Source organism: Mustela erminea, chromosome 9, assembly GCF_009829155.1.
Source record: "Mustela erminea isolate mMusErm1 chromosome 9, mMusErm1.Pri, whole genome shotgun sequence".
NCBI lineage: Eukaryota > Metazoa > Chordata > Mammalia > Carnivora > Mustelidae > Mustela > Mustela erminea.
Window position 1 is genome coordinate 100,107,414 of NC_045622.1, and position 23,876 is coordinate 100,131,289.

The 23,876-nt window shown below is 34.6% G+C and overlaps 2 protein-coding genes and 1 pseudogene across 2 annotated transcripts; 1 reads left to right on the forward strand and 2 right to left on the reverse strand.

Annotated features, from left to right (window-relative positions):
- Window positions 1-797: 797 nt before the first annotated feature.
- Window positions 798-1,784, reverse strand: LOC116600145 (olfactory receptor 5T1-like). The gene has a single exon (XM_032360264.1). The coding sequence runs from the start codon at window positions 1,782-1,784 to the stop codon at window positions 798-800; it is 987 nt and encodes a 328-aa protein (XP_032216155.1).
- A 12,317-nt stretch (window positions 1,785-14,101) lies between these two features.
- Window positions 14,102-14,665, forward strand: LOC116598140 (annotated as a pseudogene).
- Window positions 14,666-16,215: 1,550 nt separating this feature from the next.
- LOC116600070 (olfactory receptor 5T1-like) lies at window positions 16,216-17,223 on the reverse strand. The gene has a single exon (XM_032360059.1). The coding sequence runs from the start codon at window positions 17,206-17,208 to the stop codon at window positions 16,216-16,218; it is 993 nt and encodes a 330-aa protein (XP_032215950.1). The 5' UTR covers window positions 17,209-17,223.
- Between the last annotated feature and the right edge of the window lie 6,653 nt (window positions 17,224-23,876).

Consider the following 23,876-nt stretch of genomic DNA (forward strand, 5'->3'; position numbering starts at 1 on the left):
TATATAGATGAACCCAACAATTGCACTACTGGGCATTTACCCTAAAGATACAAACAAACGTGATCCAAAGGGGCACGTGCACCCGGATGTTTATAGCAGCAATGTCCACAATAGTCAAATGGCTATTTGTTCTTTCCACAAATAGAAAGAACCTAGATGTCCATCCACAGATGAATGGATAAAGAAGATGTGGTATATATAGATACGATGGAGTACTATGCCACCATCAAAGAAATGAAATCTTGCCATTTGCATTGATGTGGATGGAACTAGAGGGTATCATGCTTAGCGAAATAAGTCAATCAGAGAAAGACAATTATCATATGATCTCCCTGATATGAGGAAGTTGAGAGACAATGTGGGGGGCTTGGGGGGTAGCAAAAGAATAAATAAAACAAGATGGGATCAGGAGGGAGACAAACTGTAAGAGACTCTTAATCTCACAAAACAAACGGAGGGTTGCCGGGGGGAGGGGCATAGGAAGAGGATGGTGGGATTATGGACATTGGGGAAGGTATGTGCTATGAAATGTGTAAAACTGGTGATTCACAGACCTGTACCCCTGCGGTTAATAATAAATTATTTGTTACTAAAAAAGTTAAAAAAATTAAAAGTATATAGATGATACAAATGATCATATTTGTAAAATACTATGTTGGAGGGCTGATGAATGCTTTATTTGGAAATATTCTAGGATATACAGACAGTATGATTCACTAAAACCAAGACATTTTCTTTAGTTTCTGAACATAGAGACATGAACTTTTATGCAACCGTCCTTGAAGATTAACTCAGTGCTAATAATGTGTTTTACTTAGAAACCAATTTCTCACAAACAATTTCTTCATTGCCTCTTTTACATCTTTGTTCCTTAAACTGTAGATGATGGGATTCAGCATGGGAATCACAATTGTGTAAAAGATCGACACGATCATGTCATGGTCCAAAGCATAGCTGGAACTTGGTCTCATATATATGAAAAGGATGGTTCCATGATAAATTGTCACTCCAGTTAGGTGAGAACCACATGTAGAAAAGACTTTCCGCCTCCCCTCAGCAGAATGCATCCTCAGAATGGCCAACAGAATGAAACCATAGGAGATCAGAACAATCATGATAGTGACTATCTCAATAGCGCCCACAAAGTAGAAGAGCAACAGCTGGTTGGTGTGGGTGTCAGAACAAGAAATGGCAAGTAGTGGAGGGATGTCACAAAAGACGTGCCTAATTTCATTGGATGCACAGAAGGACAGGCTGAATGTGGCCACCGTGTGTACAGAAGCATGCAAAATGCCACCAACGTAGGAAGCAACGATGAGTGGCACGTAGACTCTGGGTGACATGCTCACGGAATAGAGGAGAGGGTTGTAGATTGCCACGTAGCGATCATAAGCCATGGCAGCCAAGAGGAAGCATTCTGTGGTCCCAAAAGTAACAAAGAGAAGCATCTGGGCTGCACATCCAAGGTAGGAAATGGCTTTATTCTCTGCTAGGAAATTGACCAGCATTTTTGGGGTGACAACTGAGGAATAGCAGGCATCCAGGAATGATAACACACTCAGAAAATAGTACATAGGATTGTGGAGCCGAGAATCCCCAATGACCAATATAACCAGTCCCAAATTTCCTATCAGAGTGAAAAGATAGATTGCTAGAAATAGAAAAAACAGGAAGATCTGCATCTCAAAATCATCTGTGAAGCCCATCAATATAAACATGGTGACCTCAGTCACGTTTCTCATCTGACTACTGTGTAAATCTAAATCTCTTGGAAACCCTGGCATTTCACTGTTTATTTATAAGTGCCAAAGGCAATATGAAAATAGTCTACCTAATTACATCCCCATATTTGTTTCTTAGCACGGTATAATGATTTCCTTGGCACTGAAAATATAGGCAGCAATAAAGATGTTGGTCCCAAGTCATTGCATTTTGCTGTTAAAGAAAAGGAAGAAATTATTTTATTTAGTCATTGATTACACATATCAGGTTAAAAAATAACCTGTTGACTTAAATAATTTATTGTCTATATCATTTTCTGTTCAAATCTTTATTTTTTTTTGCATATCACATAAACTTAAAATGCACAATTATGAATAAACAAGTGAATATTTAAGTCTTAAAATATTATAGTGGAAGTACACATTTGAATACTAGTTCTGGATTGGCTACAATGGACATGAAAATCCTTTCTTTAATATTTGCAACCGTTCAAATGGGAGTAAGTACACTTCTGTCACAAGCTTGTGTTGGATTTTAATGAGAAATTCTAGGGGCGATGAGGTGGCTCTGTAGGTTGAACAAGCAACTCTTGGCTTTGGCTCAGGTCATGATCTCATGGATATTGGGATGGAGCCCTGCATGGGGCTCTGGGCTCAATGGAAAGTCGGCTCAAAGGTTCTCTTTCTGCCCTTTCCCTTCCTTGCACAAGTGCGCGCGTGCACACACACACACACACACACAGACACACACTCTTCTCTCTCTAAAATAAATCAATCTTTAAAAAATAAATGACAAATACTGTGGAAATTATTTAATTTTAATGTGTTTCCAGAAGACTAGGAAATGGGATAAATTAGACATCTCATCTTATCATACAATGCCACCTTTTCCACCAAAAACATTTACTTCATTTTTTTTTCCTGGCAATTATCCTGTCCCATTAGTTTCCATCTACAGCAGTGGTGAATAGGATAGCAGAGAATATTCTGGAGAGAGATGCACCTTATTAGCAAGCATAAAAAATGAAATGTCAAAAAAAAAAATGAAATGTCTTTTTCTTCAGATTTTTTTTTCTTTTTCTTCAAAATACATATCATTAAGTTGTTCATTTTGGCCTCTGCATCTTATCATACCTTTTTTTTTTTCCCAAATTTTACCTTAATGACAATGTCAAGTGTTTTTCAATTTATGTGATTATTCTTACAAAATCCTTGCATTATTTTTTTGAGATATATTTCTCTCAAATAGAAATCCTGGATATTTAAAAAAAAAATCATAGCTGTTTATGGAATTTCTTAATAGAAATGCCAGTTTCTCAAATAACTGTGAAATTAACATCACCTGATAGTAGATAATAAAATGGTTTCTGAAGTTTTTGCTGAGAGTAAAATCACTATATTTGTCTCAAAATGATTTCTGTCTTTTGTTTTCTTGATGTCATCTTACTGTTTCTCATTAAGTGGAGTGTGAATAAAGGAAATTTTAAAAATGTTAAAGAGGCACCTGTAAATCTCAGTTATTGAAACACAATTAATTACTGGATCAATCATATTTAAGAGCAGATTTCAGCATGTTGATTTTTGTCGTTCCTTTGGCTTTTTATAACCAACATGTGTTTAAAAAGAGTTTAAAAAAATCCACAGTACCTAAGGCCAGGCTGAACTTACTCACAAATGATTTATATTCATGAAGTGAAATATGCTGTGCTTTTGTTATATTGAGACACCTACACATCAGTAGATAATAAAGAAATAAGGCTACTGTTAGAAAGAAAAGAAAACCATATGTCTTTATATTCCCAGATGTGTTCCAGATATCCCCATGGAAGATATTTCAAATGCACAGAGTAGTTTCATAAATGTGAGTCTACAAAACTTAAAAATGCCCATTTGATTCTTAGGAAAATTGTTAGTTAACAAATAAAAAATGCAATTATTTTAAAATCTGATTTTTTATAAACCCAAATAGCTTGCATAACTCTAATGAGAACACACATATATACCTTAAAATAATGTATAGTTAAGTTTGAATTGCTATAGTAGTAAAGTAGTTTATAAAGAGATCAATGAATAGTATAAATATGATTAATGCATTTTGGAGTATAACTAAAAATAGATTGCTCTTTAAAACACTCTTTTTCTTTTAGGGTGCCTGGGTGGATCAGTGAGTTAAAGCCTCAGCCTTTGGTTCCTGGCATGGTGCCAGGATCCTGGGATTGAGCCCCTCATTTGGCTGTCTGCTCAGCAGGGGGTCTGCTTCCCGCCACCCTCCCCTCCCCTTGCCTCACTTCCTACTTGTGATCTCTTTCTGTCAAATAAATAAATAAATAAAATCTTTAAAAAAAAAAAAATCAACCCCGTCAAAAAACCTCTCTTACTCTCTTTCTTTCCCAATCTTTTCTTCTCTTCTCTCTCTCTCTCTTTGAAATCCATGGAATACATACAAAAATATTTACTAAAAAGACTGAGATACAAAACATGAATTAAGCAGGTAATAAGTGCAGTAAAAACAGAACATGCAAGCACATTTTGAAATTTGTACCAATAGGCAGTATGCCACAGGCATCCACAACAAAACACATGTCGGCTGATATATACAGGAGAAGGATCAGTGACATGACAATTATAACATTTCTGTAACTAATGTACCTAAGACAAGTCAACTGTAGAAGATTAAGAACATTATATTTGGAATCTAAATTACAGGGGTGCCTGGGAGGCTCAGTCAGTCAAGTGTCTGACTCTTTATTTTGGTTCAAGTCATGATCTCAAGACCCTGAGGCCCCAGTCAGCCTCCAAGCTCATCATGGAGTCTGCTTGTCTCTCTCCCTCTGATCCATCCTTTTAAATCTTCAAAAAAATGGGGGCAACATTTTAAAAAAATTAATAAATCCTCTTATGACAACCTCAGAGTTAGCACCCGGTAACAATGTGAACTTGGAAAAGTTACTTCTCCTTGTAATTCCAAAGAATAACTAAGATTGACCCCAATTTTTAGGCATACCTTGTTCAACTACATCTGCAATGGTTTGGTTGCAGAGTGTGTATCTATCTGATGCATTAAAATCTTTTGTATTAACTTGAAGTGTTAATTATATGTGAAAATACACATGAAATATGGCCTCCACATTGTATTTAGTTTGAATAAAACGAATAGACATTATAAAATTAATTTTTAAAAATAAAAATATTTTGCAATTAATGGGTCCCAAACAGAATCAAAGTACTTCTTTAAGTTATACATATATTTGTCACATGACACTAAAAATATATTAAAATACTGTTCTATTGAGATTAAACCCAGTGAATCCCAATATTCTGTGTCATAAGAAACTTTAAAATCCATGTCAGTCACTACATTCAGCTTGTGGGCATGCCACCAAAATAATACTCTGTTTACTCAAATTCTCCTGATATGATACTCTAGTAATCCTTGATGTCTCTGCTCTCGCCTGTAGAATAAGAAACTGTTCTATGAATGAAGCTATTTTTTATTAAAAATCATGTCCCATTAGAGCATTTACCTACTTTACTATAGGAAACTGGGGTCATGATAGAGAGAAAGTATGAGTGTAGCTACTGCATCCAAACTGCTTTTCAAACAGGCATTTCCAATAAGCAGTATTTAGGAAAATTAGAACTAGTTGTGTTGATATTTTGCTATTTCACTTCGGTAGAGGCCAACAAGACAAATATATAGATCCTAAATTCTTAACAAAACGTGATCAATCTGGAAGACTGAAATAAAATCAGTTCCCCAGCACTCGTGGTCAAAAAATATAAAGTACCAAACACTCATGGAAACAGTACTGCACTCAGTTCAGTAAGGAGGAAGACCTTGATTGTAGCTACCATGTATCCTTAACTGGTTACTAGAAGTTAGGAATTTTGTGCACATTTTCTGATACAATCTACATAGCAATCTACAAACCAAATAATTCAGTGTCATTTTATAGATGAGAAAATTCCCTATCTGGGCATATGACTTGACCTAGGTCATAATTTCTAAGACATTCAGGATTCAAGCCTAGTTTTCTCTGATTTCAGACTCTGTTCTATTTCCACTTGACCATATTACAAATCCATTGTGAGATGCCATAATTCTGGAAATGTAATCACTTAGAATCCATAAGATGGCATCCTTGCACATTGGAATCCTTTTTTTTTTTAATCAATTAAGCCTGAATAAACCATGAAAAAAATTTGCTTCTAGATCAATTAGCTTGCTAATAAGACAAATTAAAAATTTCTATCCCTCCATCAGAAACAAATATTGATTTCAAAGTTGTATATACACAATAGCTGGTTAATAATTTTTCTCTATGTAATACTTCCCTTAAATTTTAAATAGAGCCCGTTAATTCAATTATCTCTAAATTGACCATAATCTTTCACCAAGAACATTAAAGCAAATTTCCTATTACACCTCTAATGATCAAAATATGTGGGAAGCACTCTGTACTTTCCCTGCTGTATTCCCTGAAAGCCAAATGATCAATTGTTAACATAGTTTTGAATTAACTAATTAAGTAGAATCTTCTCTCTTAAATACGAGTATGAAAGCATGCATTCTAGTTTGAAATTCATATGTCCAGTTACCATAATATTTTATAAATTCCAAAAAACCTTTCCTCTTACCTGTGGAAATGAACCATCTGTTCATGTATACTATGAATATAAATGCATTTAGACTCTTATACCATCTTGAGTTCTTTAAGTTCACAGTGATGTCCCAAGAGGAAATTGCACTAATTCTTTTCTAGGACAGAAAAGTATGAAGATGATTTGTTTTTTTTTTTTTTTCATTGTAAGCAAGTCAATAGTTCTGGATAATGAATTACATGATGAAAATGATTACATAAATGCACTTTGGCCTCCAGTTTAAAATGACTCCTCAGTGGAAAAGAAAGCTAATGAAATAGATGTAGCCTTGGCTCTGATATTAAATAACTCCATGTCACTAGATTGATGACTTAAATTCTCTGAAATCAGTTTCCTCCTTCTGGAAATATAAGCTGTTTACTTTCCTCAAAATCCTATAAACCTCAGGACTCCTGGCTGGCTCAGTTGAAATCTGCAACTCGATCTCAAGATTGTGGGTTGAGCCCCACATTGGGTGTAAAGATTATTTAAGGAAACAAAAATAAAGTCTTTTAGAAAAGAGATAAGAATTTTGAAAAGAAGAATTAAATTGTAATATTTATACACAGCCAGCTAAATAATCAGAGATACTGAAAAGAGATATCATTATCAATGGAACAGAACAGTGTTAAGAAATAGATTTGTCCATAAATGCTCATTTGGTTTTTGTCAAAATTGCTAAGAAAAATCTATGGAGGAAGGATAGTACTTTTTAAATAATGTTTAATATGTAGAATAGCTTTATGCCACAAATAAACATTGACTCATTGTTTACACCATATATAAAACTTTCTCAAAGTGATACGTATACCTTAATGTAAATCTTATTTCTATAATTTTATTGCTTATTGCTTAAATCTTAAATCTTAAATCATATTGCTATAATTTTCTAGGTAAACTTGGGCATCAGTGTGACCATGAGTTAGTCCCAGATTTTTAGATAAATCTCAAAATACATGAACCATGGAAGAAAAAAGTGATAAATTATATTTCATCAAAATTAAAATCTTTTGCTTTGACAGACATTGTTGTAGAAATAAACCACAATGTTATTGAAAATATTTGCTCAACAGTTATCCAATAAAAACTATGTATCCAGAATATATGAGAAACTCTGAAACAAAAGAAAACAAAAACAACTGCCAAAGGGCAATATATTTGAATAAACATTTCACCGCAGAAGACACACAGGTGGTAATTAAGCTCTTGAAAAAGTTAAACACAATTTGATGTTAGGGAAAGAAATGCAATTTAACACAATAATGTGGCCCTATACTATATACATACCAGAATGAGTCGTTTAAAGTATAATAATAACTGATACTATGTCATGTATTTGAATGTCAGAAAGTAATACTTTTTGGCCAATCAGTAAGGTTTTAATGGGATTTGATATGAAACACCTAGGAGAGCCTGACTGGCTCAGTCAGTAGAGGATGAATTTGATCACAGGGTTGTGGATTCAAGTCCCCTCTGGGGCTTGGAAAAATTTTAAAAAGCACAAATACAGCAAATAGAATATACTTACTATTTTATGTTACTAAGTCATTCTTGATTTATTTTTTTTAATTTCCAGTTAATTTCTGGGTTCTCTTACTCATGTTTTCAAATCTTCCCATATCTAGACTTCTCATTTGTAATATAATAATATATTTTGGCATTATATATTTTTAATAAAAAATTGAAATAAAATCACTGAACAGTTATCAAATTAAGACAAACATGAAAGATAAAAACCCCAAAAAGCACTGCCCTTTTTTTTTTTTTTTTAATTTAAATTCAATCAGTCAACGTATAGTACATCATTAGTTTTTGGTGTAGAGTTCAGTGATGCATTAGCATATGACACCCAGTGCTCATCACATCACATGCCCTCCTTGATGCCCATCACCCAGTTACCCCATCCCCCACCTTCCCTTCCACCACCCTCAGTTTGTTTCCTGGAGTTACTAGTCTTTCATGGTTTGGCTCCCTCTCTGATTTCTTCCCATTCAGTTTTTCCTCCCTTTCCCTATGATCCTCTGCACTATTTCTTATATTCCATAGGTTGAAACTAGATGATAATGGTCTTTCTCTGACTGAGTTATTTCACTTAGCGTACTATCCACCAGTTCCATCCATGCAATGTAAATGGTAGGCATTCATCCTTTCTGATGGCTGAGTAATAGTCCACTGTACATATGAACCACATCTTCTTTAGCCAATCATCTTTTGAAGGACATCTCAGTTCCTTCCACAATTTGGCTATTGTGGACATTGCTGCTATGAACATTAGGATGCAGAAGCCCCTTCTTTTCACTACATCTGCATCTTTGGGGTAAATACCCACTAGTGCAATTGCTGAGTCATAGAGTAGCTCTATTTTTAATTTCCTGAAGGACCTCCATAATGTTTCCCAGAGTGGCTGTACCAGCTTGCATTCCCATCAACAGTGTAGGAGGGTTCCCCTTTTTCCACATCCTCATCAGCATCTGACTTGCTAATTTTAGCCATTCTGACTTTGTGGTTTTGATTTGTATTTCCCTGATGACAAGTGATGTAGAGCAATTTTTCCATGTGTCTGCTAGCCATTTGGATGTCTTCTTTGGAGAAGTGTCTTTTCATGTCTTCTTCCCACTTCTTGACTGGATTATTTGTTTTTTTGGGTGTTGGTTTGAGAAGTTCTTTATAGATCTTGGATACCAGCCCTTTGTCTGTTATGTCATTTGCAAATATCTTCTCCATTTCCATAGGTTGCCTTTTCCTTTCATTGACTGTCTCACCTATAAGTTATTATTTTGATAAAGCTTTAATTATTTTTTTAAAAAATTGTTAACATTATTCTAAGATACTAAATTATTATATTAGTGTCTTGTTCTATAGCCTTACCTTACTATCTGATTTAATTAACTTTGAAACACTTTATTTTTATTCCTCCACAAATTATTCTTTCATACTCTAGTTGACCCTTGAACAACATGGTTTGGACTATGTGGGTCCACATATGCTTGGATTTCTTTAGATAAATACAGAGATTTCCCAAATACCCATTGTCCCTATGCATGGATGCATGGACACTTCATAACTACCTGTAGTCTGCCATTCAACTTAGGGTTCAATCCTGATGTTGTACATTCTGTGAACTTGAAAGCAATGTATAATAACATGAATCCATCATTAGAGTCTCATACAGTGTGTTTTTAGTACTCCAAAATTCCTCTGTGCCCTGCCTCTTCATCTTCCCTCCCAAACCACTGGCAATCACTGATCATTTTACTGTCGCAGAGTTTTGCCTTTTCCACAATATCATATTTTCAGAATCATATTGCATTTAGCATTTCAGATTGGCTTCTTTCACTTAGTAAAACACATTTATTCCCCTCCCATCTTTTCCTGGCTTGATAGTCTTTCTGTCTTTTTTCTTTCTTTTAGCACTGTGCAATCATTCGCTGTCTGCAGTACCACAGTTTATTTATCCATTCACCTACTACAAGACATCTGGATGCTTCTAGATATAATTCTGACAATTACAAATAAAGCTGTTATGAGTATCTGTGTGCAAGTTTCTGTGTGAACCTACGTTTTTGGCTCTTTGGGATAAATACCAAGGAATGTGATTGCTGAATCACATGGTAAGAACATGTTTCGCTTTTTAATTCCTTCCTCCTTTCTCTGTTACTCCTGATCATACATTTCCCTTATATGTAATCATACATAAGCATGTATACATATAAGTTACATACACAAGCATATATGATCGAGTACATTGTTCCTATTATCATTTCATTACTTTCTCTTCTTGTTGGATGTTTTCTGAGAAGTTGGATAGGATTCCTACCTGTATTCCTCCATAGGGGAGTTGTGTTTTTCTCTATCTTCTTTCAGAAATTTTTCGTTTTTGTTTTATTTGTATCCTTGATTTTCTGTAGTTTGAAAATGATATATCACTGTATAATTTTTATGGCATTTACCTTGCTTGGTGTCCTCTAAACCTCTGGACCTGAATCTGTGGTTTGGTGTCTGAAACTAATTTGAAAAAAAATTTTATTATTATGGTTTCAAATATTTCTTCTTTCCTTTTCTACAACCTTTGGATATTCTGGGTTTTTTGTATTGTTTTGTTTTGTTTTGTTTTGTTTTGTTGGTTTGTTTTCAGTCTCTGTTCTCTTTGTTTTTCAATTTCTAAAGTTTCTATTGAGATATCTTCAAGTCAGAGATTCTCTCTTCTGCTATAACTAGTCCTCTAGGAAGCCCATTAAAGGAATTCTTTATTTCACTTACAGTGTTTTGCCCTTCTAGTAATTCTTTTTGGTTCTTTCTTAAGATTGCCATTTCTCTACTTAGGTTGCTCATCTGTGCTTTGGTGAATTCTGCTTGATCCACTAGGATACTTAGCATGTTAATCATAAGCTGTTTTAAATTCCCAATCTGATATTTAATTCCAATGCCCCTGCCAAGCTTGGTTCTGCTTGTGCCTTCAAAGTGCTTTATTTTGCCTTTTAGTATGAAACATACTATTTTTTTAGATAGTCAGGCATAAGGTATTGGGCAAAAGGAGTTGCTGTAAATGGACCATCAGCAATGATGTGGTGAGGTATGGGAGTTACGGACATGCTCTATAGTCTCAAGATTGGAACTCAGTCTGTTTGTGAGGCTGTGCCACCAGACTATAAACTTCACAATTGTTCCTTGGTCTTTTTCTTCCCCTTAGGTGGGTCTAGATGGCTAGGGTAGGCTGGAGTTGGGTATTTCCTTCCCTCCTTGTTACTTAGGTTCTGATAATACTCCAGCAGGCTATGCACTAGGTTATTAATTTCTCCTGAGGACAGGCTTTGGCATTATTTGACAACAGTTCCTTCTCTCTTCTCCTTCTGGAAGCATAAGGATATTTTCTTCAATATTTACTCTGGGAACCTGGTCCTGAAGGTAAATCTCACAATACTGGTTTTCCCAATCAAGTTATTAAGACATTTTAATTAAAGTATACATTTGAAAGAATCTTATATTAGAGCCCCTCAAAAATATTCGGTTAGAGAATATAGCTTGTGGGTTCTGATTTGTTTTATCAGTATTTTTATTTTTAATACATAATATTTTATCTAAAATCTGTATTCTTTTTTTTTTAAAGATTTTATTTATTTATTGGACAGAGAGAGAGATCACAAGTAGGCAGAGAGGCAGGCAGAGAGAGAGGAGGAAGCAGGCTCCCTGCTGAGCAGAGAGCCCGATGCGGGGCTCGATCCCAGGACCCTGAGATCATGACCCGAGCCGAAGGCAGCGGCTTAACCCACTGAGCCACCCAGGCGCCCCTAAAATCTGTATTCTTTAAAAAAAATATATAAATAAAATAAAATAAAATAAAATCTGTATTCTTGATGTTTTATTTGAGTTTTTTTTTTGTTTTGTTTTCTTTGTCTTTAATCTTTCCAGTAATTCTATGAAAATGTTTTCTGCTGACACTGACTATTTTTTTAGGCATTCCTCATTTTGTCTTTTTCAGAAGATTGTTGTGCCTCCTTCTGCTTCCATCACTATTTCTAATCTAAATGGCCGTTTCTCTTACTCACAGGATCCATGTCTATATATTGAAATAAGGGTTTGATATATATTATGGATTTAAATAGAGTACAAATTTTTATTTTTAGTAGAACATATGTTCTCAAGACTGACTTAAATTTCGTATGAATGGGTATGTTATAAAAACTAAAAGAAAGGAAGGAAGGAAGGAAGGAAGGAAGGAAGGAAGGAAGGAAGGAAAGAACTAAAGAGTGACTCAACTGTAGGAAACAAGCTGAAGGTTACAGGAGTGGATGTGAGTGGGGAGATGGGTTAAGAGAATGACGGGCATTAAGGAGGGCACATGGTGTTATGTGCCCAGGGTGTTATACACAACTGGTGAATTACTGAACTCTACATCAGAAATTAATGATATACTATATGTTGGCTAATTGAATTTAAATTAAAAAAAATCTTATCTTCTAACTTGTGAATATAATTGGCTAATAATTAAAACTCTGGATTCAGGTATAAGTTTGACTCCTAATTTTTAACATTGGATTATCCAGGAAAGATTTCTGCTATTCCTTTTTTCATTTTTTCCTAATTTTTTGTTCTTGAATATTTTATGTCTTCGTGTAAGCATTGTTCACTTCTGGTGTTATATTTTATTTACTTTTTTCTTTTTTTTAATGAACAGCTTACTTGTAACTCTCAGATAATAAATATACAGTTTTTCTTTCACCAGGTACTAAACAATAACTAGACAAGAATAAGACCTAAAAAAATACAGATTTTCAGAATAATTCTTTCCCTTTTCACCCCAGTTTTTGAAGAAGTCAAAAATCATATAGAATTTAGGTGTCCAGAAGTGTTAAGTATGACCACCTATCCAAGCAAAACAGGACAATGGGATGTTAAGTATTTGAGAAATAGATCTGAGTGTAATATAAGTGGTCATATAATTGTGTAATTCAATTACATCCCATCATCCTGAAAAAAAACATTGGTTTTGTCCGATACACTCAAGATCTTACAGAGTTAGAAAATTTTTGGAAATCAGCTCACGAAATGTTACCACTCAGAATGTTGCTACTCTTAGAACCAAACTAATTAACACATCCTATATTTAATGTAATTTTAAATAGTCAATCTTATTAATATATTTTGTCTTTCAATATTTGCCCCATCTTAAACTCAACACACAGAAAACAGGTAATCATGTCAAAAAATGGGCAGAACATATGAACAGACACTTCTCCAATGAAGACATAGAAATGGCTATCAGACACATGAAAAAATGTTCATCATCACTAGCCATCAGGGAGACTCAAATCAAAACCACATTGAGATACCATCTTACACCAGTTAGAATGGCCAAAATTAGCAAGATAGGAAACAACGTGTGTTGGAGAGGATGTGGAGAAAGGGGAACCCTCTTACACTGTTGGTGGGAATGCAAGTTGGTGCAGCCACTTTGGAAAACAAGTGGAGATTCCTTAAGAAATTAAAAATAGAACTTCCCTATTACCCTGCAATTACACTACTGGGTATTTACCCCAAAGATACAGATGTAGTGAAAAGAAGGACCATCTGTACACCAATGTTCATAGCAGCAATGGCCATGGTTGCCAAAGTGTGGAAAGAACCAAGATGTCCTTCAATGGATAAATTGATAAGGAAGATGTGGTCCATATACACTATGGAGTATTATGCCTCCATCAGAAAGGATGAATACCCAAATTTTGTATCAATATTTGCCCCAATATTGAAAAATAAATATCAACATTTCGATTCTACAGGTGAGTAGTTTGTAGCAGATTATTATACACAACTACCAAAAGGTCTAGAATGCTGAGATTTTATTCCAGGTTCTGTGCGTTGATATACTGTTTCACGTGTATAGATGTCAAAGGAAATTATTTTTTAGCCAATTATACAGTGACTTTGAAAACAGCTAATAAAATGGCGTGGCAAATTAACCAGTTGATCTGATAGTTTTAGCAATAAAAGGAATTCAGCCAGTGAGGGAACAGCTGTGTTTTCCCCTTGATTTTGCAGTAAGTGGCATATCTTGAATATCTTGTCCTTGTCTGCTGATCCACAACTGGGAAATTTTATATTGCCAAAAAATAAATATAAGGATACACTGCATGTTCCCTTGAGTTAAAATATTGAGTCATATATTGTTTTTTTTTATCTTTTTCTAGTTAAGAGATTATTATTTTTTTAACATCTTCAAGTCTGTTCCCTGCAGTGTCAACATGAAAAATGTCACTGAAGTTACCACATTTGTACTGTAGGGCTTTACCGACAAACCTGGATGGTTGACCTTATTCTTCCTGTTTCTGACAATCTACCTCTTTACCCTGATGGGAAATTTAGGACTGGTTGTATTGGTCATTGGGGATCCTCAGCTTCACAATCTGTGGATGCCTGCTATTCTTCAGCAATTACCCCAAATTTGCTAGTAGATTTTGTGTCAAAGAATAAAATGATTTCGTTCCTTGGTTGTGCTGCACAGATGTATCTTGCTGTTACTTTGGGACCACAGAATGCTTCCTCTTGGCTTCCATGGATTATGACTGCTACATGGCAATCTACAACTCTCTACTCTAATCCATGGGCATGTCGCTCAGGGTCTATGGGCCACTCATCATTGCTTCCCACCTTGGTGACATTTTGCATGCTTCTGTACACACAGTGGCCACGTTCAGTCTGTTCTTCTGTGCATCCAATGAAATTAGACATGTCCTGTGCAAGATCCCTCCACCACTTAGATTTCTTGTTCTGATACCCACAAAAACTACATATTTATATTTATCTATCTATCTATCTATATGCATATATATATGTAGTTGATGTATATGTTTATGTAGTTTATAGTTTATGTAGTATTTATATAGTTTATATATATTATATATAATATGTATGTAGTTTATGTATATGTTTATGTAGTTTATGTAGTATATATACATACATATATATATAATGCATATGTGTATTATATATAGGGTAATATGGTGTATTTATATAGTGTGTATATATATTCTATGCACATATATTTATATAATTAACCAGTTGTTGCTTTTCTCTAAGTTCAACTTCTTTGTTCTTCCTAAGCTTAAGTACATCAATAAATGCTCTATCTAATACTTACTAGTAAAACTTTTGGAGTTTCATAAATGGATCTTACCATTTCTGTTATTGGACAGTAGTAATAAGGATAGATTTTGATAGTGGAATAAAAATGCATAGTGTTGGGCCAAATAGTGAAAAAGTCATGGCCATTAGCCTTGATAGATTTTACTCTGAAAGTACATGAAGAACAAATGAAACAATTTTAAGGAGGTCTGGCTGAGGAACTGAGGATGGAGAAGTAACCTCATAATGAGTGTGAATGACTTTCTATAAACAGTGTGATGATGCTTCAATCTGTAGAACCCTGAGTACATAAGCTATAGTAGCACTGAGTGAAGAAAATTCCACAGTGACTGACAACAGCAATACACTTGCATCGACCAATATTTAACATAAATCAATTTGAAAACAAAAGTATAAAAGTATGTAGAGGTCTATAATAAAAGTATATAGATTAATCCAGCATTGCACTACTGGCCATTTACCCTAAAGATACTAATGTAGTGATCCAAAGGGGCACGTGCACCCAGAGGTTTATAGCAGCAATGTCCACAATAGTCAAATGGCTATTTGTTCTTTCCACAAATAGAAAGAACCTAGATGTCCATCCACAGATGAATGGATAAAGAAGATGTGGTATATATAGATACGATGGAGTACTATGCCACCATCAAAGAAATGAAATCTTGCTATTTGCGTTGATGTGGATGGAACTAGAGGGTATCATGCTTAGCGAAATAAGTCAATCAGAGAAAGACAATTATCATATGATCTCCCTGATATGAGGAAGTTGAGAGGCAATGTGGGGGGGTTGGGCGGTAGCAAAAGAATAAATAAAACAAGATGGGATCAGGAGGGAGACAAACTGTAAGAGACTCTTAATCTCACAAAACAAACGGAGGGTTGCCGGGGGGAGGGGCATAGGAAGAAGATGGTGGGATTATGGACATTGGGGAAGGTATGTGCTATGAAGTGTGTAAACCTGGCAATTCACAGACCTGTACCCCTGCGGTTAATAATAAATTATATGTTACTAAAAAATTAAAAAAAAAATTTAAAGTATATGGGTGATACAAATGATCATATTTGTAAAATACTATGTTGGAGGGCTGATGAATGCTTTATTTGGAAATATTCTAGAATATACAGACAGTATGATTCAGTAAAACCAAGACATTTTCTTTAGTTTCTGAGTATAGAGACATAAATTGTTACGCAACATTCCTTGAAGATTAACTCAGTGATAATAATGTGTTTTACTTAGGAACGAATTTCTCTCAAATAATGTCTTCAATGCCTCTTTTACATCTTTGTTCCTTAAACTGTAGATAATGGGATTCAGCATGGGAATCACAATTGTGTAAAAGATCGACACGATCATGTCATGGTCCAAAGCATAGCTGGAACTTGGTCTCATATACATGAAAAAGATGGTTCCATAATAAATTGTCACTCCAGTTAGGTGAGAAGCACATGTAGAAAAGACTTTCCGCCTCCCCTCAGCAGAATGCATCCTCAGAATGGCCAACAGAATGAAACCATAGGAGATCAGAACAATCATGATAGTGACTAGCTCAATAGCTCCCACAAAGTAGAAGAGCAACAGCTGGTTGGTGTGGGTGTCAGAACAAGAAATGGCAAGTAGTGGAGGGATGTCACAAAAGACGTGTCTAATTTCATTGGATGCACAGAAGGACAGGCTGAACGTGGCCACCGTGTGTACAGAAGCATGCAAAATGCCACCAATGTAGGAAGCAACGATGAGTGGCACGTAGACTCTGGGTGACATGCTCACGGAATAGAGGAGAGGGTTGTAGATTGCCACGTAGCGATCATAAGCCATGGCAGCCAAGAGGAAGCATTCTGTGGTCCCAAAAGTAACAAAGAGAAGCATCTGGGCTGCACATCCAAGGTAGGAAATGGCTTTATTCTCTGCTAGGAAATTGACCAGCATTTTTGGGGTGACAACTGAGGAATAGCAGGCATCCAGGAATGATAACACACTCAGAAAATAGTACATAGGATTGTGGAGCCGAGAATCCCCAATGACCAATATAACCAGTCCCAAATTTCCTATCAGAGTGAAAAGATAGATCACTAGAAATAGAAAAAACAGGAGAACCTGCATCTCAAAATCATCTGTGAAGCCCATCAATATAAACATCGTGACCTCAGTCACATTTTTCATCTGAATCCTATATAAATCTAAATCTGATGGAAACCCTGGCATTTCACTTTTTATTTATAAGTGCTAAAGGCAACATGAAAATAGTCTACCTAATTACATCCCCATATTTGTTTCGTAGCAGGGTACAATGATTTCCTTGGCACTGATAAAAATAGGCAGCAATAAAGATGTTGGTCCCAAGTCATTGCATTTTGCTGTTAAAGAAAAGGAAGAAATGATTTTAATCAGTCATTGATTACACATATCAGGTTAAAAAATAACCTGTTGACTTAAATAGTTTATTGTCTATATCATTTTCTGTTCAATTCTTTATTATCTTTTTGCATATCACATAAACTTAAAATGCACAATGATGAATAAACAAGTGAATATTTAAGTCTTAAAATATTATAGTGGAAAGTACACATCTGAATACTAGTTCTGGATTGGCTACAATGGACATGAAAGTCCTTTCTTTAATATTTGCAACCGTTCAAATGGGAGTAAGTACACTTCTGTCACAAGCTTGTGTTGGATTTTAATGAGAAATTCTAGGGGAGACAAGGTGGCTCTGTAAGTTGAACAAGCAATTCTTGGCTTCGGCTCAGGTCATGATCTCACGGATATTGGGATGGAGCCCTGCATGGGGCTCTGGGCTCAATGGAAAGTCGGCTTGAAGGTTCTCTTTCTGCCCTTTCCCTGCCTTCCACATGTGCACACACACACACACACACACACACACACTCTCTCTCTCTAAAATAAATATGTCTTTAAAATATAAATGAGAAATACTGTGGAAATTATTTAATTTTAACGTTTCCAGATGACTAGGAAATGGGATGTTAGACTACTCAACTTATCATACAATGCCACCTTTTCCACCATAAACATTTACATCATTTTTTTCCTAGCATTTATCCTGTTCCAATAGTTTCCATCTACAGAGGTGGTGAATAGAATAGGAGAGAATTTTCTGGAGAGAGATGCACCTTATTTGCAAACATAAAAAAAAGAAATCTATTTTTCTTCAGATATTATTCTTTTTCTTCAAAATACATATCATTAAGTTGCTCATTTTGGCCTCTGCATCCTATCATACTATTATTTTTTTTCCAAATTTTATTTTAATGACTATGTGAGGTGTTTTTTAATTTATGTGGTTATCCCTACAAAATCCTTGAATTTCTTTTGTTTTGTTTTGGTTTTGTTTTTGTTTTTTTCCCCGTGAAGTATATTTCTCTCAAACAGAAATCCTGGATATTAAAAAAAAAAAAAATCATAGCTGCTTATGGAGTTTCTTAATAGAAATTTCACAGTTTCTCAAAAAACGGTAAAATTAACATCACCTGATAGTAAATAATGAAATGGTTTCTGAAGTTTTTGCTGAGAGTAAAATCATTATATTTGTCTCAAAATGATTTCTGTTTTTTGTTTTCTTGATGTCATCTTACTGTTTCTCATTAAGTAGAGTGTGAATAAAGGAAATTTTAAAAATGTTAAAGAGACACCTGTATCTGGACTGAAATCTCAGTTACTGAAACACAATTAATTACTGGATCAATCCTATTTAAGGGGCAGGTTTCAGCATGTTGACTTTTGTCTTTCCTTTGGCTTTTTATAACCAACATGTGTTTAAAAAGAGTTTAAAAAAAATCGACAGTACCTAAGGCCAGGCTGAATTTACTCACAAATGATTTATATTCATGAAGTGAAATATGCTACACTTTTGTTATATTGAGACACCTACATATCAATAGATAATAAATAAGTAAGGCTACTGTTAGAAAGAAAAGAAAACCATATGTCTTTATATTCCCAGAAATGTTCCAGAGATTCCTATGGAAGATATTTCAAATGCATAGAGAAGTTTCATAAATGTGAGTCTGCAAAACCTAAAAATTCTCATTTGATTCTTAGGAAACTTGTTAGTTAACAAATATAAAATGCAATTATTTTAAAATCTAATTTTTTATAAACCCAGATAGCTTGCATAACTCTGATGAGAACACACACATATACCTTAAAATAATGTATAGTTAAGTTTGAATTGCTAGAGTAGTCAAGTAGTTTATAAAGAGATCAATAAATTGTATAAATATGATTAATGCATTTTGGGATATAAGCAAAAATAGATTGTTCTTTAAAAAACTTCTATTCTCTCTCTTTCTTTCCCAAACTTTTCTTCTCCTCTCTCTTTCTTTCAAATCCATGGAATACATATAAAATATTACTAAAGAGACTCAGATACAAAACAGGAATTAAGCAGATAAGAATAAGTACAGCAAATACAGAACATGCAAGCACATTTTGAAATATGTACCAATAGGCAGTATGCCAAAGGCATCCACAACAAAACACATGTCGGCTGCTGATATATACAGGAGAAGGGTTAGTGACATGACAATTCTAACCTTTCCGTAACTAATGTGCCTAAGATAAGACAACTGTAGGTTAAGAACATTATATTTGGAATCTAAGACCTCATATTGCAGGGGCGCCTGGGAGGCTCAGTCAGTCAAGTGTCTGACTCTTTATTTTGGCTCAAGTCATGATCTCAAGACCCTGAGGCCCCAGTCAGGCTCCAAGCTCATCATAGAGTCAACTTGACCCCCTCCTTCTGCTCCACCCCTTTTAAATCTTTAAAAAAAAAATGGGGGCAACATTTTAAAATAATTAATAAAACCTCATATGACAACCTTAGAGTTAGCACCTGGTAACAATGTGAACTTGGAAAAGTTACTTCTCCTTGTAACTCCAAAGAATAACTAAGATTGACCCCAATTTTTAGGCATACCTTGTTCAACTAAATCTGCAATGCTATGGTTGCAGAGTGTGTATCTATCTGATGCATTAAAATCTTTTTATTAACTTGAAGTGTTAATTATATGTGAAAATGCATACACATGAAATATGGCCTCCAAATTGTATTTAGTTTGAATAAAATGAATAGACATTATAAAATCATTTTTTAAAGTAAAAGCATTTTGCAATTAATGGGTCTCAAACAGAATCAAAGTACTTCTTTAAGTTATACATATATTTGTTACACCACACTAAATATATATTAAAATACTGTTCTATTGAGATTAAACCCAGTGAATCCCAATATTCTGTGCCATAAAAAAACTTTAAAATCCATGTCAGTCACTACATTTTGCTTGTGGGCATGCCACTAAAATAATACTCTGCTTACTCAAATTCTTCTGATATACTTCTCAATATGACACTCTAGTAATCCTTGATGTCTCTGCTCTCGCCTGTAGAATAAGAAAGTGTTCTATGAATGAAGCTATTTTTTATTAAAAATCATGTCCCATTAGAGCATTTACCTACTTTACTATAGGAAACTGGGGTCATGATAGAGAAAAAGTATGAGTGTAGCTGCTGCATCCAAACTGCTTTTCAAGCAGGCATTTAGCAGTATTTAGGAGAATTAGAACTAGTTGTGTTTATATCTTGCTGTTTCACTTTGGTAGAGGCCAACAAGACAAATATATAGATCCTAAATTCTTAACAAAACGTGATCAATCTGGAAGACTGAAATAAAATCAGTTCCCCAGCACTCGTGGTCAAAAAATATAAAGTACCAAACACTCATGGAAACAGTATTGCACTCAGCTCAGTAAAAAGGAAGACTATGATTGTAACTACCATGTATCCTTAACTGGTTACTAGAAGTTAGGAATTTTGTGCACATTTTCTGATACAATCTACATAACAATCTACAAACCAAATAATTCATGTCATTTTATAGATGAGAAAATTCCCTATCTGGGCATACGATTTGACTGAGGTCATAATTTCTTTTTTTTTTTTTTTTAAAGATTTTATTTATTTATTTGACAGGCAGAGATCACAAGTAGGCAGAGAGGCAGGCAGAGAGGGAGGAGGAAGCAGGCTTCCTGCCGAGCAGAGAGCCCGATGCGGGGCTCGATCCCAGGACCCTGGGATCATGACCCGAGCCGAAGGCAGAGGCTTTAACCCACTGAGCCACCCAGGTGCCCCCATAATTTCTAAGACATTCAGGATTCAAGCCTACTTTTCTCTGATTTCAAACTCTGTTCTATTTCCACTTGACCATATTACAAACCCATTATGAGATGCCATAATTCTGGAAATTTAATCACTTAGAATCCATGAGATGGCATCCTTGCACATTGGAATCTTTTTTTTTTTTTTATCAATTAAGCTTGAATAAACCATGAAAAGAAAATTTGCTTCTAGATCAATTAGCTCACTAATAAAATAAATTAAAAATTTCTATCCCTCCACTAGAAAAGAAAATATATCGATTTCAAAGTTGTATATACACAATAGCTGGTTAATATTTTTTCTCCATTTAATACCTTAAATTTTAAATAAAGCCCGTTAATTCAATTATCTCTAAATTGACCATAATCTTTCACCAAGAACATTAAAGGAAATTTCCTATTACACCTCTAATGATCAAAATATGTAGGAAGCCCTCTCTACTTTCCCTGCTGCATTCCCTGAAAGCCAAATGATTAGTTGTTAACATAATTTTGAGTTAACTAATTAACTATAATCTTCTTTCTTAAATACAAGTATGAAAGCATGCATTCTAGTTTGAAATTCAAATGTCCAGTTACTAAAATATTTTGTGAGTTACAAAAAACCCTTCCTCTTACCTGTGGAAATGAACCATCTGTTCATGTACACTATGAATATAAAAGCATTTAGACTCTTATACCATCTTGAGTTCTTTAAGTTCACAGTGATGTCCCAAGAGGAAAATGCACTAATTCTTTTCTAGGACAGAAAAGTATGAAGATGATTTTTTTTTTATTGTAAGCAAGTCAATAGTTCTGGATAATGAACTACATGATGAAAATGATTACATAAACGCACTTTGGCCTCTGGTTTAAAATGATTCCTCAGTGGAAAAGAAAGCTAATGAAGTAGACGTGGTCTTGGCTCTAGTATTAAGTAACTCTATGTCACTAGGTTGATGACTTAACTTCTCTGAAATCCAGTTTCCTCCTTCTGGAAATATAAGCTGTTTACTTTCCTCAAAATCCTATAAACATCAGGACACCTGGGTGGCTCAGTTGGAATCTGCAACTCCATCTCAAGATTGTGGGTTTGAGCCCCACATTGGGTGTAAGGATTATTTAAGAAAACAAAAATAAATAAAATCTTTTAGAAAAAGAGGATTTTTGAAAAGAAGAATTAAATTGGAATATTCATACACGCCCAGCTAAATAATCGGAGATATTAAAAAGAGACATCAATTTCAATGGAACAGAACAGTGTTAAGAAATAGATTTGCCTGGGGCACCTGGGTGGCTCGGTTAAAGCCTCTGCCTTCGGCTCAGGTCATGATCCCAGTGTCCTGGGATCAGGCCCCACATTGAGCTCTCTGCTCAGCAGGGAGCCTGCTTCCTCCTCTCTCTCTGCCTGCTTCTCTGCCTGCTTGTGATCTCCGTCTTTCAAATAAATAAATAAAATCTTTAAAAAAAAAAAAAGAAAGAAAGAAATAGATTTGCCAAAACGCTCAATTGGTTTTTGTCAAAATTGCTAGGAAAAATCTATATAGGAAGGATTTTTTAGTGACGTTTAATTTATAGAATAGTTTTATGCCACAAATAAACATTGACTCATCATTTTCACCATATATAAAACTTTTCTCAAAATGAAACTTATACCTTAATATAAATTTTATTGCTATAATTTTCTAGGAAAACTTGGGCATCTGTGTGACCATAAGTTAGTCCCAGATTTTTAGATAAATCTCAAAATATATGAACCATGGAAGTAAAAGGTGATAAATTATATTTCAACACATAAAATCTTTTGCTTTGACAGACATTGTTGAAGAAATAAACCAGAACGTTATACAAAATATTCGCTCAACAGTTATCCAATAAAAACTATGTATCCAGAATATATGAAAAACTCTGAAACAAAACAAAGCAAAACGAAAACAACAGCCAAAGGGCAATATATTTGAATAAACATTTCACCACAGAAGACACACAGGTGGTAATTAAGCTCTTGAAAAAGTTAAACACAATTTGATGTTAGGGAAAGAAATGCAATTTAACACAATAATGTGGTCCTATGCTATATACCTACCAGAATGAATCAAGTTTAAAGTATAGTAATAACTGATACTATATCATGTGTTTGGATGTCAGAAAGTAGTATTTTTTGGCCAATCGGTAAGATTTTAATGGGATTTGATATAAAACACCTAGGAAAGCCTGATGGGCTCAGTCAGTAGAGGATGAACTTGATCATAGGGTTGTGTGTTTAAGTACCCTGTTGGGCTTGGAAAAATTTTAAAAAGCATGAATTCAGCTAATAGAATACACTTACTATTGTATTTTACTAAGTCGTTCTTGGTTTTTTTTTTTTTTTTTTAATTTCCAGTTAATTTCTGGGTTCTCTTACTCGTGTCTTCAAATCCTTCCCATATCTAGACTTCTCATTTATAATATAATAATATATTTTGGCATTATATATTTTTAATAAAAATAGAAATAAAATCACTGAAAAGTTATCAAATTAAGACAAAAGTGAAAGATAATAACCCCACAAAGCACTGCTTTTTTTTTTTTAATTTAAATTCAATCAGTCAACATATAGTACATCATTAGTTTTTGGTGTAGAGTTCAGTGATGCATTAGCATATGACACCCAGTGCTCATCACATCACATGCCCTCCTTGATGCCCATCACCCAGTTACGCCATCCCCCACCTTCCCTTC